The following is a 16028-nucleotide window of genomic DNA, read 5'->3' as shown; positions in this document are numbered from 1 at the left end:
CTCTTACTGACCAATGTAAATTTATTACCGCATAATCATAGCGTCTCTATCAAATGGGTGAAGAGGCAATTGTAACGTGTGCAATGTGTAGGTTGCCCAGAGAGGTGGTAGATGCCCCATCCCTGGAAACATTCAAGGCCAGGCTGGACGGGGCTCTGAGCAACCTGATCTAGTAGAAGATCTCCCTGCTCATTGCAGGGGGGTTGGACTAGATGCCTTTAAAGGTCCCTTCCAACCCAAACCATTCTACCATTCTGTGAAGTTCACTCTGCAAAGCGAGTTCAGAATATGCCTAACATAGGCTGCCAAGTACCCTTGTGACCAACAGGGACTTCTCCCGAAAAAGCAGCTGGCACCAGCTGGTATCAGGACACGTCCAGCCTGCTGGCCGCATAGGACTGACTCCGTAGGACTCAGCTTTACGCAGAGACACTCTACATGGGCAGATCAGTCTTTTCTTGAGCAGTTCTTGATGGATACGGTGTGCAAACATCAGCTATGGGAGAGAATCACATTGTTGTGGTCCCTCTGCTAAATTTCCTCCCGGATGTGGCTAAGGGCTGTGGGCATCTTTTCACAAGTACTTAGAAGAAGCCAATAAAAACAAGAACTGAACTCCACAATCTTCAAATTAAAAAAAAAAAAAAATATTAGAAAACGTCGATTAAGAAGGGACATAAAGTTCTGGGAAGCCACAAATCTGAATAAATAAGCATCAATTTTATTGAATCATGAATAATTTAAGACTGGTACAATCATCAGCTTTATTCTCCATGACACAGGGGGCGGGGAAGGGAGAGGAACGGGGAGGGTGAGAAAGGGGAGGCATGATCTCAAACAGACCATTCACAAATTCCAATCCTAAATGAGAACTGAAAATTAAATAGGGAGAGGAGCAAATGGAAAACATCATAAACGTACACAAAATACTCAATTCCTAGTTTTTCTCTTTAAAAATGGCTAGAAAAAATTCATCAAAATGCAGCACTTTTAATCAAATATTTACATTTCTATGTTACAATGAAAAAATGTACATCTTATAGAACATATTTCATAAACTGTTCCACTGGAAACGACTAGATCAAAACAGCAACCTTCCATTTAATATCGACAAAGAAAGATTTTTTTTTTTGCTTTGTTTTTCTATTTTTTTCCTTGAAAGAAAATTGCCACATTTAGACAAGTTTTCATACACGTTAATATCGAAGTTAAGCATCAACAATGAAATATCAGTTTGCTTCTTCCAAAATGTACAAAAAGGTTAACCAACCCCCTCCCTCCCCTTCCCCAGATAAACCACATCTCATTTATGGCCTGTATCATTCTTGGCAGTTCTGAAGGAAAGAAAATGGTTTATACTTTCAATTTATAACTCAACGTGAATGTTGCATAGAATCTTGCATTTCTTTCTTGTTGATCTTTTTTTTTTTTTTAAACAAGCCAACTTCGTCAGAAAAAAGGCAAAAAAAAAAAACCCCAAAAAAAGGAAGTGTTTTGAAAAAGCCTTAAATGAGAACAAAGTCACTTAAAGAAAGACTAAATTGATGAAAAGTCTTCATAAAAACTAAGACGTGTGCACGACGGGTAACCCTGCTTCCCGAAGTTTCAGAAAAGACACTGAATATTGTGATGCTCAGAATGACCAGCCTACTCCAAATTGCCTTGCTCACTGTAACCCAAGCTAGTGTCAATAAAAAATATTAAGATAATAGAAATTCCTTCCTGAGCTTAAGCACAGGATTAAAAATGAGAAGGAAAACAAACAAAAAAAAATACCCCGTTCCCCACGAAGAAAACACCATTTTAAACATGTCTTATAGCTCTCAGTTAAAGGTTAACTGAGACATTTTCTAGGATATTAATAAAGTCCATTTAAAGCCCTAGCCCTGCAACCGGATTTTTTTTTTTTTTTACAGGCACATGCTCTATTCTGCATGGATTCAGTTGGGGGATTAGGTACCAAAATTCACAGTAGTAGCAGGTAAAGTCAGTGCTGGGAAGCAGAATTGTCAAGACTACTGGAAAAATTAACCTCTTTCAAACTCATCATCAGCATGCTATGTATTTGATTCCATACAGATTTATCCCGTTTTTACAGTACCAAGAACTAGATTAGGAACACTGGCTGAATAACCCTTGGTATTTCATTCCGTGAAATAATGAAACAGAGTTCATAAGGTTAAAACAGTAACAACACCAAGCTCTTCCCCCCCCCCCCAGTCATTAAAATATTTAAATTTTTCTTTTACAATAGTTTTCTTTAAAAAAAAAAAAAAAAGTCATCAGCACTTAAAAGTTGTAACAGGAGCAGATTCAAGACCAGCTCAGTAAGACAAAGTACAGTTATGTTACAGAAAGTCATGAGGTATAATAAAACGATCCTCTCAAGCTGAGTCACAGAGCCTGAACTTGTCTGTTACATTACTTTAAACCCACAAGCTCTTAAAAAAGTGTTTGCAATAAGTTCTCTTTCTGTACATTGAAAAAACAGCATATTCCTGTAATTTATTAATGACAGCATTTATTATAGTTGAAAAGCTCTTTTTTTCTTTTTTTCCCCTCCTGCATGGATAAAACAGCTCTTCAGTGATTTATTAGCTGCGGATTGATATGAACCTGAAAAGTTATCTCATTTCCCTCCTTTTTTGTCACATTTAAACAAATTCTAGTATCTCGTACAAACAATATTCACAGCAACTTATGATATTCCGAGAGATGACTTTAGCCCTGTTTCTTTAAATAAAACCCCGTAATATACAGCACTAATTTAATCCAACACAATTAGTACAAAATAAGGCATCGCTTCAAAAGTCAGCACCAAAAGACCGCTGGGAAGGCTAGGACAAACCGATAGTGAGGAGCGACGTTTTTGCTGAGGTACAGCTGACGTTGCGGCGATGGCGGTGTAAGCATTTGCTTCCGTAAAAAGGAAAAGTGCAATTCTTTGGGAGGTGTTCTTGTTCCCCAACAGAAGTACAAGCCTTAACACTGATCGTGTAGGTGTGTGCGTTCAGAGAGGAGGAGAAATAAAACCAGGTTCCCAGCTCTGCCAACACACACAAGCGTGGCCCAGCTGAACTTAAAAGACGCAGTACCTTCCCTCCTTTTTTCCCAGACCTGAATACTGCTAAAACACGACTGTATGTAATATTATCTTTTTTCCCAATTAAAAAGAAAAATCATGGAAGTAAATGTTGTCACCAGAGTAGCAATGGAATTGTCGCAGAGCTAAGTTTCAACTCACCCATTTATGGTTGCGCTGATTGGAACAAAAAACTCTGAACAAAACCCAAAGTTTTTAGAAAACAGCTGTAACGTTTCACGGCAAGAATTAAAAACGGAAAGTCCGATTAATCCCTTTTTGCAGGGGTGTAGCTCACCTCCGCGTACAGGGCTCGCAATGCCTGTGCACTGCCAAAGGTCCTTGGGAGCTGCAGGACTTCAATGGGCATGGCCCTTTCGCTGGCTTCTGCGGAGGAGGGAAACTCACTCGCGTCAGAGGAAATAAATCGGGTGTAACTGAAGTCAACCGAGTTGGTCACGTGGATGTAAGCGGGAAGAGAATCAGGCCCTGGCTAGCAAAGGGCTACCTGGTCTTTCACTTGTAGTAGGATTGATTGTTACACAGTGTTTGAAAAAACCTGATTTGTTCAGACTGTATATATATTTTTATATATTCCTATTTATATATATATCTTTATAAACACATAATGAAAGAAAGCCAAGGTCTCAGACTGGCAAGGAGAGCAGCGCTTTGCTTTTCTTTTCTGTTTTTTTTTTTTTTACTCTTTTTTACTATTTATTCAAACTTCCCTGTTTCGCAGCTTTGCCTTTATTGAGTATTATTACCAAGGCAAGCGATATAGTTATAGCACCAGAACTATATGAAGCTGAGTTTAATCCGCAAAGCTGATTGGTAAAAGTCCAGCCCTCACCTAAACGTGTTTGGTCAGAAGCAGCATAGGCAAAAATTTCCTCTCCCCTTCTCCTTCTGGACAGTACATGGCACAAAGCTGTTTGCTTCTTAGCTGTGAAGTTCCCCCCCTCCCTTTAACTTTTAGTAACGATGATAATTTTTAACATCTTCGGCATCTTAGGCATGAGAGCTTACAGCAACTAAACAGAAGATAACAAAGGAATAGTGCAGTTCTCATCACCGTCAAAAGAAAAAACAATACGAAGGTTTCTTGGGTTGCCTGCACCCAGGTTCAAGACTGACTCCAAGTGTCTTGTTGTTCTTGCAGCTCTAATACTGAGATCCCAGCCCAGGAACGTGTTCTTTTCACGAGTCTGTGATCAGAGTTCTTGCCAAGCGGGAGAGCAATAATGGAAACGACCTATTTCTATCTGAGGAAGATCACAACGTCGACTCCAGAGACGAATCGAGGATGTCGTCATGATGGCTGTTGCTGTTAGAGTCACTGTCGTAACTCTGGGGACTTGAGTAGTTGGCTGCTTCTTGCAGTCTCATTAGCATGTTCATCTGCAAAGGCACAGGAGTTCGTGATTATTGAAGTATTCTGAGGTAGAAAGAACACCAGCTCCCTGTGAAAGCCATAGTGGCATTCACTTTGCCAGTGGGTAAACAAAGGAAAGGAAGAGACAACCGGGGTAATTAATACTGAGTCTCCGGAAAGAGAGATTAACTGCAGAACATGTCATAGCAGCATGCAAGTTAGTCATGGAAAGTATGCTTTTCCAGTAAAGGTGAAAATGAGAAGACTGAAGGGATCAGTCCACTGCTGTACTTGATAGGATTCCGCAAGCATCCTACCCCTCTCTTGCTCTGACCCATGGAAATACAGACAGATCAGTCAAAAGAGGCAAATCTGAATGTCATAATATCTAGCTTGATATTTGTAAATGTATATATGTGCTAGTGAAAAGTGTAACCATGTTCTATACTCCCAACTGTCCAGAAAAATGTACACCTCAACAGAACAGCTTCAGGGCATTCAGGGTTTGCACAGCAGCTTCAACACCTGTTTCCCATTGGAAGAAAATGTGTATTTAGCGCTACCTTTAAATTCAATTTGCACATTCTATACAAATACATGTTAGTATTTCCCTATATGCCTTCATGGTATTTCTAATTCATAAATCAGGCACCAGTCATGGAGACTACTAGTTCTTATATTCTTTGAAAATCTCAATTTTCATTTGGTGTCAAGAATACAGCTCTAAAAACCACATGAAGTAAAGCAACAAGCCTATATTGTGATTGCCGCAAAGCAGGCTAAATGAAAGGGTCCCACTGTGCTATTCCAGTATGTGTATTTAAGATCACGCATTTAGTTCCAGCGTAGAAATAACGTTAATTACACACATCCTCAGTCACTCCTCAAAAAGTGAATCCTCAAAAATATCCTCAACAAATGAATGTGAAAAGCTTCGGCTGCTGTTTCTTGCAAAACTGCATGGACTTTCTGTGCGAACGCATTCCCTGAGTTGACATGATGACCTTCCCAGAAACATTACCTTCTCATTTTAAAATTTTTAATCGTTTCTCAACTGTTCTTTACTTTTGTCTTCCTGTTTCTAATCTCTAGAAACAAGGGAAATAAAGCGGTTCTGCCATTTCAAAAATGAGAGCTTACCAAAGGATCTCCTTCAGCATCGCTCACCGGAACCTGTTTGCTGGTTGAGCCTTCCCGTGACACCGAGTAGCCATCAAAGCCCACGTCTTCAGGCCGCAGCTGGAGCAGAGGAGGCCACTCGTGGTGCTGCGGGGTGGCCGCCCAGGGGTAGGTGTCCATTACCCATTTGGCAGGATCCTCCCAGGGCGCTCTCCTCCCATACAACTGGAAAAGCAGAAACACACGTAAAACGTTCCTATTAGTCTACCATTTAATTCAGTGCCTATCTAACCAAAATGAATGCGCCGTGAGTCTTGGATTGCGGAAAGCACTTGCAAGAAGGGCTGAACACAAACAAGCCAGATTTTCCTTACCCTAATGACATACAAAGTTTTAGCTATTTTTAATGGCAACTGATTTGGAAGAGGCCGACCACCTCCTCTGAGACTGCAGTGCCCTTCTCTCGGCACCAGTTGAAGAAAGGGAGACCTGAAAATAACCTCACTTGACAAAGTTAACTTAAATAAAGTCAATACACAAAAGAGGCCGCCAATGTCGACAGCCGGATCGCACCAGCAGCTGCCTTATCGACGTTTGCCGTTGTCAGGAAATCGCCGTCAGTGGAACATGTAGGAGGAAACGCGAGACCTGTCATCAGGCAATAATGATGGATGTCATAGCAAAAGGTTTTCAAGTCAGGGGAATTTCTTTGTACTCAACCAAGAAAAAGCGCCAGCAGGATTTGGCTGTTATGTTCCTATTTCAAGTAAGCAAGCTCTATTTCAAAAGCTTTTTCTGTTTTGAGCAGTCTGTGTTACCGAATCCCAACATCTTGTTACATTCAGTTAAATTTGCCTTAATTAGATAATAAAATCATTTTAATGCCGCGTGACTTTCAAAAGCATAAATATGAATTCAAATGACTATTAAACGTTTATTTCTGCCTAATAAATTTCTGCCTAAACATCCTTCAGCTACTGGAGTTTGTCACTGGTATTTCGTCACTTTAATTCAGAGAACTCTCCCTTTCCTGCACGACGTGCAGGGGGAACAAAGAAATTCATCGGCTCTCTGACTGATCTAACACTGTCTCGCTTTCCTCATTGCTATTTCCTCTTGGGTTTTTTGTGGTTTTATTTTTTGCATGCACAAAGTCTTAAATTGCTCTGAATACCATCATCGGCTTTATTCTGAAGCAGAATTGAGTGAGTCCCAGCCCAGAGCGGAGGTGCCCAGCAGATGGTGCTACGCAATCTTAAACACAGCCCCTTCCACCACCCAAACACTCTTCATCCTTGAGCTGTACTATATTATTTTCTCAGCATAATGTCTTCAAGCTGTGGTAAACCAGAGCTCCTATTTTAATCTTGTGCTTGAATTTACAGCAAGACACGTCAGTTGCTAAGCGGAGAGGATTTTATTTTTCTCATCTTTGTCTTTGCTATCTAGAAGGTCTGAGTGGATCCCAGCTCATTCCTGAAAATTAGCTAATATGTAAAATTCTCATTTCAATACACGAAATCATCACATATCTTCAGTAAACAGGAGAGTCGAATGACTAACTTCACTATTCCCTTCCACGGCAACCATTCTGTCCATCCCTTTCATGGGCACGTTCTCTAGAGAGCAATCAAGGGGGCAAGAATCCCACAGGTTGCTTCACGAAGCACCACACAGAGACTGGAGTACGTGTGACGGTGGAAGGAAGCCACAGGGCTTTTTGGGTCCTCTGTTTGCTGGTGCTGCGTCCTGTATCGATCCACCAAACAGGAAGAACCGGGGTTTTATAGAACCCTCTAATTTTCACATCTCTGTTTTGAAGAACAAAAAAACCCCTCAGCTCCAATGGGAGCAATTACTGTAAGGATCCATTTGGCTCACTTGTCTTTGACCCAAAATAGTTCTCTAAATGAGAAACAGGTATATAAAAATAGTTCCGTTTAGATCCACAGAGATCAGAGCGAAATCAGCAGTCCACCCTTCCCTTCTGGCAGGCAATTTGATGAGAGAAGATGTGTTCTCCGAGGAGCCTTTGTGGGTGTGGGGGACAGAAAATATCCCAAAATGAAACACACGTTTCTAGCATTAGCAAGTTAATTAGCACAACTCTGGCTACTCTTCAACTACTGGAGTCTTATTCTTACCCACAGACTCAAAAAAAGAGATTCTAGAGTAAACTGATAAATTATTTAAATAGAAATAAATTAGTGGCATTTAGGGAAATGGGACTGAAGTGGATAGAGAATTTACAGTACAAAGAGAGAAAGTGAAATCCTTGCACTTGGAACATTCAAATAACCTACGGAAAGATGCAGATACCGGGCAAAACAAGCAAGCAAAAAGACGGTTTTATTAGTTGTTGTTCTTTGTCTTCATTTCTGTTACTAAATTTTCAATGCTTTCCACACCTACTGATCAGCCGATAGGAGAGTTTCAAAACACAGCAGAAGGAGCCTAAGCACCACTGTGAGCATCAGTTTTGTCCTTTCCAGGAGGAAACAGAGTCACTCACTCTCCTGTCACTTGTTTTAGGTCAAGATTATTGGCTCCCATTATCTTCCTTTATAGGAAGTTTTACGTGAAATGGTTCTCCTGCTCTATTTCTAGCAAAGTTCCCCTGTGTGTGTTGTACTTTAGGACCTATCATGTTCCTCAGCTCTAAGACCGTTAACACAATTGTCTCAAAGAAAATGAGGTCTCCAGGCACTGACAGATTTCAAACAGCAAACACAGTTTGCACAAATTCTGACCAAACATAAGAAGAATTCATATATTTCATAGAATTGTACAGAGTTATTATTTCTATGACAGCGTTGTCTTCTCTCTCTTTGTTAATACCTGTAAATCTCTGCTGTATAGATAACAAATGAAACCCAGGGTAGCTGTTAACTGGGCGATGTAAAATCTCATTGGGTTTTGGTTTTTTTTTAGTACTTCAAGTACTCAGACTGGTGCATTTTCATGATTTTTCCATTCGCTGCAGAGTACTCCCATGCAGATGAGAGATGAGCTGAACCTCTAATACAGAAAGGGTATTGCACAGACAAGAAACACAACAAACAAGCACACCAAAACAAAGTCCTAGTATTTTCCACAATAAATCTTTCACACTTTTTTTTACATATCTTAATGGCAAGGCAACCTGACGCATACTGCAACGGTGAGCCCTACGCAGCAGCAGAACGGAGAGAACTGTTTTTCACAAACACGAAGGAGCCATTCTGCGACACAACTGGTTCTCCATGGAGCTCGTACTTGGGAGTTATTTCATGTTTCAGAAAGACTTCAGACACAGAGACATATGTGATGGAGAACCTATTACTTCTATAAGTAAAATTTCACAACTGTTAATAATTCTTACTAATAACAAGCAGTGTCTTGCTTCTAGTTTGAATTTTTCTAGTCCAAACTTGTCAAACATCCACCAGACTTTTTTTTTTTTTCTGCAAGACTAAAGCAGAAGACTCCAATAGACTAAGTAAAATTTTAGTTTCCTCTTGAACAAACTGAATAGTTTGAGCTTCTCATCTCTCTCATTGAGTAATGCTTCCTGTACCTTAATGACACCCACTGCTCTTTTCTGAACCCTTCCCGCTTCAGCTTTCTAGTAAGTCTTTTTACATATGGAAGTACTATTCTCTTCCTACCTCTATCAGATGTAATTACAGTTTATGCCCTCAAAATGGCATTTGTCCTCTCACCAAAACACAAGCTCCCAACGCATTGCCATAATTTCCTATTCTCCATCTACCTTTAGCCCTTTTCCAATCTTCTAGACTCTCACCGTGATCCAGATTTTTATTTCTGTATGTGGGACCTTGTGTTTAGCTTTCGTGCACGCAATGCCCAGAATTTACTGATATTTGATGATGCTACCTCCAAAACTGTCTTTTGAATGTTATGCTGCCATGCTTATTCTGTGAACAGAAGATTAAAGAATAAAAAAAAGGTTGTTTTTTCCACAGCTGCATGGCAAGCCCATAGCAATCCTCTGCTGGACCCTCCTCCTGATTCCAACGTGCTTTATTGTCATAGAGACGCTAAGAACTGTGTGATCATGCTTAAAACTATCCAAATTGCTAGAGTATGAATCGATTACTAAGCACAGGCAATCACCGATGATTTCACTATGGCCTCTGAAAGAATTATGAAGGAATCCACTGAAAAATTCATCCTGTAGACTGAGAAGTAATCAAAATGTCACTGATACTGATCCTGTCACTCATTAATACGTTTCTCTCCATGCACGGCTTGTTCCTCCTCTGCTGAAAGATTTGAGTTACAAAGGAACATCCCGTGTAACTCAGTTAATGACCACAAACATGTTTTTCAGATGCGCGGTACAATTTTAAGGTGTGCTTCTGGAACAGATTATTGAAAGACATTTGGGTGTCTAAACCCTCCCTCCCCACCCCCCGAAAATGTGAGTAGTTGGGAATCTAAACACTTTAAAAAAAAAAATAAAAAAAAAAATCTGGACTTTTAGTGCTTCCACTCCATATTTCAAAATTGTTTGAAGTGAGTAATTCTGCCTGAAATTAATGACAATTTAGGTTACGTTTTCACAGACATGCAGGTATTCAGCGTGCAAAGTTGCATCTACAGAAAATGTTGCCGTTGTTCAGTTTTGGCTGATGCTGCGTTCCCTTTTGAACAGATACTGTTCAAGATTTAGGATTTTTCACTTTCGCCTGCTCACCTGTAGCCCTTCTCTAACTGCCTCCAGAAGATACGGGATGATGGAGTAGTTCCACAAGTCAGTAAACCAAACTCTAGAACCATCTACATCTATCGGACAGGAGAGGAAGAGCCGTGGACCTGGAGAGGGAAATTCAGATATTACACTCAAATCACTATCGTGACATGCATCACAACAGGAGCAAACAATAACTTCCAGTTCTCTGGAGAAAGAAGCCAAGGATGAGAGAACATAAGTAGGTGGCTGGTAAATTGCTCTTCCTGAGAGCTCAAAAATCCTCTGATTCAAATCGACAAACCATGAAAACAATTAACCAGATTTCATAACACGGTTTGTATCCCGGACTTAGAAAGAAGTCCTTTTTTCTTAGAAAAAGAGAAAAAAAACATGGTTTAGAAACTTCTTGTACTGTTTGCCTGAGAGTACAGTGCCACCTAAATGCAGGGTTTTAAAGAAACCTTTTTTTACCTGATAATAGCACAAGGAAACGTACAAGGATGCACCTGATATACAAGGAGATAAAATATATATATTTACATATGGCTGGGCGTATGGGCAGAGCACTTACCAATAGTAACATCGGAGGAGCTGTGAGCCTCCAAGAATTTGTTCAGATGTTGCCAGACCTTGGGAATCCAATCAATAATTTTAACCAGCTCTGCATTTCTCATCCTGCCACTGATCTCTGTTTCAATTAGTTTTCTTCTCAAGAAACGGCCGAGAAAGCCTTTGACCGGCTCGGTGTGGTTAGCACATAGCACCCATCTACGGCAGAAGAGCAGAAATGTCCATTATTTCTCTTTCATGCTACTGAACATACCTGTTTCTGGGCTAAATTTCTTTTAATATTTATTTATCATGATCAAAATGGGTTATCCCTGTCATGTATGTTTCTTAGCAAAAATTATTTTGCGATGACGAGTCCACCTGGTGAAACAATTTGTATCGTGCATCGTTTCAGCTTATTTCTCATTCAGTATCTGCTTTGCCTAAGTATTGTCTTATTTAAAATCTGTTAGAAGACCAAATATCTTAACAATCCTCTGGAAAGCAGAAGTTTTATAAATCACAGTTACTTTAATAACAGCATCATAACAAAGCTGCACATGTTGGGGCAGCAACTAGTAAGCGAATGGTATTTCTCTCTCAGTTTGCTACTCTGGCTGATAAGAACAATTCCAGATGACTCAGTAGCCGTTTCTCCTTTGCCAGCCCACAAACACAGATGAGAAACATGAATAAACAGTACCTGAAATTATGGTGAAGTTGAAGATTAGGTGTTGAGGAGGTGGCTTGGTTCATTGTGCCAATAATATACGGACTATTAAAAGAAAAAAAATCATAAAAAACCAATCAAGCAAATCAAACTCGCAAATTTTGAAAAACAACTTGTTAGTAAGATCTCAGTGTTAAAAAAGGTGATTCCAACCTCTTTTGACAAAGGTGGCTTTGGTAGTTACTTATAACCAAATTCTCTACTGAGAATCTGACTTCTGAGAACATCAAATTCTGAAAGCAAACCAGAAATCTCAAAGCCAGATCTTTCACTGAAAGTGGGGTTTTAGTATCGAAGATCTACTGCAGGAAGTGCATGCAAATTACCCAATTCCTCTACTACTTTTTTGTTACTGATTTCAGAGGAATTGATCATTTTATGAAGAAGAAAGCCTCTGAAGTGCTGTCCATAGTATGGAGAGTCTGGTCATCTCATTCCACTTTACCAAATTAATTTAGAGTTTGGGTTTGGTTTTGTGATTGCATTTTGCAAGGGGCGGTGGCCTGACTGCAGTATTGAAGCATGGAATGTGTTCTGATGTTATTTCTTTACCATTTGTGGTACTTGCAGTTTAGAAGTCCATTAAAGATCTCTCCTAGGGAGCTAACGTGATGCAAATTATCCAAAATGATTACAAGAGGCATATCCACGGCGTTATTTTCACTGTTACACTGGTCTGCTAGGTTGGACAGGTATTGGCGGAGTTCCTGCAAAGCGTATATAAAGAAAACAAAAAAAAAAAAAGAAAAGGAGAGTTTTCTTCATATTCCTTGAAAATCCATTCAAGATAACTAAGCTACTGGCTTTGTAATGAAATCTAAAGCAAAAGAGCCTGACATCTCACATTTTCCACGAGAAAACAGAATAATACGGTTTTCCTTCTCTTTTTTAGGTTATGCGTAAGATTCAAAGACTATGCCAGAAATCCTGTGTGAGACAGGGGCCTAAAGGGGGGTAAGATTTTGTTGTTTGGTTTGTGGGTTTTTTCATTCATGCTGTCCTTATCTGACACCCAGAGAGACCTGAAATGTATTTTTCTTTCTTTCCGGGAATTTGTTCAACTCTCCATACACCAAACCAAACTCTTCATCCCAGCCAGCTTTGGTGTCTCTTCTTGCAACTGCGTGTCTATCGAAACACAGCCGATAACATTGACCTGGAATAAAGCATCCCCTGTCAGAGGCCAAATTCGGATGCCTTCAGTAGCACCATGAAAGAAGGACCAAAATACTCTCAGCAGCTTTAAAGCATTTATTCCACAGCATGTCTCAAATTATACCAGTGGCCTACAGCCACAATTTCAACCATCCCTTTCCTCCAGAGGAAAGCGTGTCTATGGCCATCAAATATACAGCTTTTTTGCCTTTTTTTTTTTTTCTTCCCCCTTTCCTTTAATCTAGACATTCACTGGAGGTATATTCAGCAAAACCAACGCCATGTAAAAAAAGCAGAGGCATGCCTTACCGGCGCAGGAATGCGTCCGGACAACAGTCACCCCAACCCCGGCGTATGCAGATCACAGCTGCTGATACTCGCAGCTGCAGAAACCCTTGACAGCCTAGAGATGCATTTGAGGCTTTTTGGAAAAATGCCCGCGTGCAACAGGGATTGCTTAAGCTGCCGGGAATTTTAGATGCAGGTGTTTTAACTTCCTCAGCATTTCTCAGGCCGCTAACCACTTGAAAATCGCGACACCTTTAGGTGTTTAAATACACACCTGGAAGCCTGCTATTTCAGGCCCATAATCAGGTTCTGAGAACTTTAAATATTGTTCCCTTCGGGTTTAACATAACGCTTTAAAAAGAAAGGTAAGTTCAAAATCAGCTTTGGATGGATTAATAAAGGAGGAGTCTCCTCTCATTTTTGACATACAGTAACATTAGTTGTGCGAGGATGATTTCCGTTTCCTCACCTTACTGGATTTATGGTCCACGTTGAAGGTTGCAATAATGCCATCGGCCAACTCCCTGCCCTCTCTAAGGACCATATACTCCGACAGACGGTTCGCTAGGTATGTTTTACCCGTTCCACTGGGGCCAGATAAGATAATCCGTCTATGTTCCATCAGGAGAGAGACGTAACGCTGCAGTATAGGCTTTGGGATCAGCGATTCAAACACCAGACCGTCCAAACTGTTCTCGCAGATACCTGCAACAGGAAAAGGTTCCTCATTGAGAGGGATTCCCAATTTTTATCCAAATTACCTGCTTTTTTTAAAAGGTCTGTTGTTTTGTTGTGGTTTTTTTGGGTTTTTTTTGGTTTGTTTTTTTCCCCCCCCCCCCACTGGGCAGTTGTAATGCTGCAACGCAATTCCGTTAGTGGAGTTTGAACAAATCAAAATTAGTTGAAATGACTAGACAGTCATACCAGAGAACTGAAAAAATGTGATTTTGTGAATGAACCTGGGACAAATAATAGGAGGAGAAAACCCCAAAACAACACTTAGAAACAACAGATTTAGGACCTGACCCAACCAGCCCGTTTCTAACTTGAGAAATAAATCCCTTCCTCACTCTGGCATCCCCTGTGGTCGAGAGGAGCACATATAAAGCTGGTAAAACAGGTGCAGGAGTGACCTATGGGCTTAGCCTGGATCTTCCTTCAGCCCTCCCAGTTTTCAAGGTACTCGGCTGCATCCTACGGTGTCTAAAGCCCTATGGAAGTTGCCGAACAAATGATTCCAGGCCGCATTTTTCACACACAAACCATCCATTTGGCAGTATTTCGCCATGTACGGCACGCATTCATCCAGAAGTTACTTGTTTACTTTTGAATCACTAGACAAAAAAAAAACCCCAGCTATCATCAACTCCCCCTACTTTCCCAAACGCTGGTAATTAAACTCCTCCTCTGTGTGCTGATAGTTATCTCGCCTAACATAAAACTCCTACTGATAAGCATTTACGCAATGTCAGCAGTCACTTTAGGCAGAATTGGCTCAGGGAAAATACACAGTGCTTCAAAATAAACAGCAGAAAGGGAAGTTGGCAGATCACACACAGAAATGCTTGCACCTCAATGGTTACTTGGAATATTAAATATTTATATAGGCAGCTTTATATCTCAGAGGTATATGGAAGCGATTTTCCATAAATTGATTAAAAACATTTCTATTTTATTGAAAACTGTTATCACATATAAAGCTTCAAAGGACAAGTCAAGCCAATGCAAGTTAAGTATAAAATCAGATTGCAACTCTATAGACATGGCTAGTCCTTAAGCAATATTTCAACTGGGATTTACTATTGGACAGCGTATTCTAAGTAAGCCGAATGCCCTGGGATCACATCAAGCCTCAGTACACAGAGGTATTTATTTCATGGCTTATTTTGTCTTCCCGTCCGCTGATTTGCTACCCAAGGTAATCGATTTTTTACACCAATATTCAACAGCCAGACTACTTTCAGACAAACGCCACAGCCAAATTTTGAAGTTGAGCTGCAGAGTGTTTGGCAACGCTCTCAAATACTCTACTGCTGTACACAGATCTACGCTCCAGATTGCACGGGTGTAACTTTGAGCAAGGCAACGTACATTCAGAAAGCAGTGGTGGAGGATTTTTCCCTCGAACCTAGTTTCTTAGGAGTTTTTGTATAAAAACGGTTCCCCAAGAAACCAAATGAGAAACCACAGGAGAAATATAAGCATTAAATTCTTATCAGTACGATATAATGAAATTGATGAGAGTCCTGAAAACCGTAAGTTTGAAAAAATTCCAGATTTTAAGGTGCCCCATGAATTCTGGGACCCCTCCTTACTGTTGCCTAAGGAGGGACTCTTCAGCGAGACCAAGCAAGCAAGCTAAATCAAGAATTTTTTTTTACTCTGCATGAAGGAAATAACAACTAGAGCTGTTACAAAGAATTAATGAAATTCTGAGGCTTTATTCACTTGGAAGGTACTTTGCTGCTCAAACAACTCTACTACGTCCCTTGTGGTGTGAGGTCTTCTCCAAGACAACTCCAGGCGTCAGTTCAAGATACTTGCAGAAAACTATTGTGTGTGTAATTATTCCTACTGTTACAGGTCGAAAAGTTGCTGATTTATAAACTTAGCATGCTCTAAGTGCTGTCTTTAAAAGGCAGGGACAGGCAAAAAAAAAACCACAATGAAAAGTTTCTATTCCTCTGAGTCTCTCTACGCAGCAAGCTTCGATAAAACTGTCATTCGTAACTACAGAAGACACGTCAAGCGTAATTACCTTTGATGGTAACTGAAATAGTGTTGTTTTCTCCAACTAGATAGCCACAGGGCAACAGCTCGGGTGTCTCTGCACTATTAGTGCGTTTGATTTCTCCAATGCTGTAGCCCAGAACACTGTCTGAATTCAGCCCCAGCTGGCTCACGGGATCCACGTGAATGATGTACTCCTAGGGTGAAAAAGGGACAGGAAAGGTTAGGCAGCATTGGAATCTCTGACTTTGTTCTGTGTTCAGTAATAATCACAGGAAGTTAAATATTTCTTGGTACCATCAAA

General features: G+C 40.4%; 1 protein-coding gene across 2 annotated transcripts in view; it reads right to left on the bottom strand.

Moving 5' to 3' along the window:
* Positions 1–699: 699 nt before the first annotated feature.
* The window catches only part of NAV2 (neuron navigator 2), a 234703-nt gene continuing 219374 nt past the window's right edge, over positions 700–16028 (bottom strand). For both annotated transcript variants that reach the window (XM_063331285.1, XM_063331286.1), the window contains 8 exons: positions 15753–15921; positions 13464–13699; positions 12104–12258; positions 11525–11596; positions 10844–11040; positions 10276–10394; positions 5598–5801; positions 700–4483 (listed from right to left, as the gene is read on the bottom strand). In XM_063331285.1, coding sequence (XP_063187355.1) covers positions 4358–4483; positions 5598–5801; positions 10276–10394; positions 10844–11040; positions 11525–11596; positions 12104–12258; positions 13464–13699; positions 15753–15921 — 1278 coding nt within the window. In that variant the 3' untranslated portion in view covers positions 700–4357. The remainder of the gene's footprint in view (positions 4484–5597; positions 5802–10275; positions 10395–10843; positions 11041–11524; positions 11597–12103; positions 12259–13463; positions 13700–15752; positions 15922–16028) is intronic.

The sequence above is a fragment of the Chroicocephalus ridibundus genome, chromosome 4 (assembly GCF_963924245.1).
Source record: "Chroicocephalus ridibundus chromosome 4, bChrRid1.1, whole genome shotgun sequence".
NCBI classification, from domain to species: domain Eukaryota; kingdom Metazoa; phylum Chordata; class Aves; order Charadriiformes; family Laridae; genus Chroicocephalus; species Chroicocephalus ridibundus.
The sequence above is the reverse complement of the archived record's forward strand: the minus strand, read 5'-3'. Positions and strand labels throughout refer to the sequence as shown.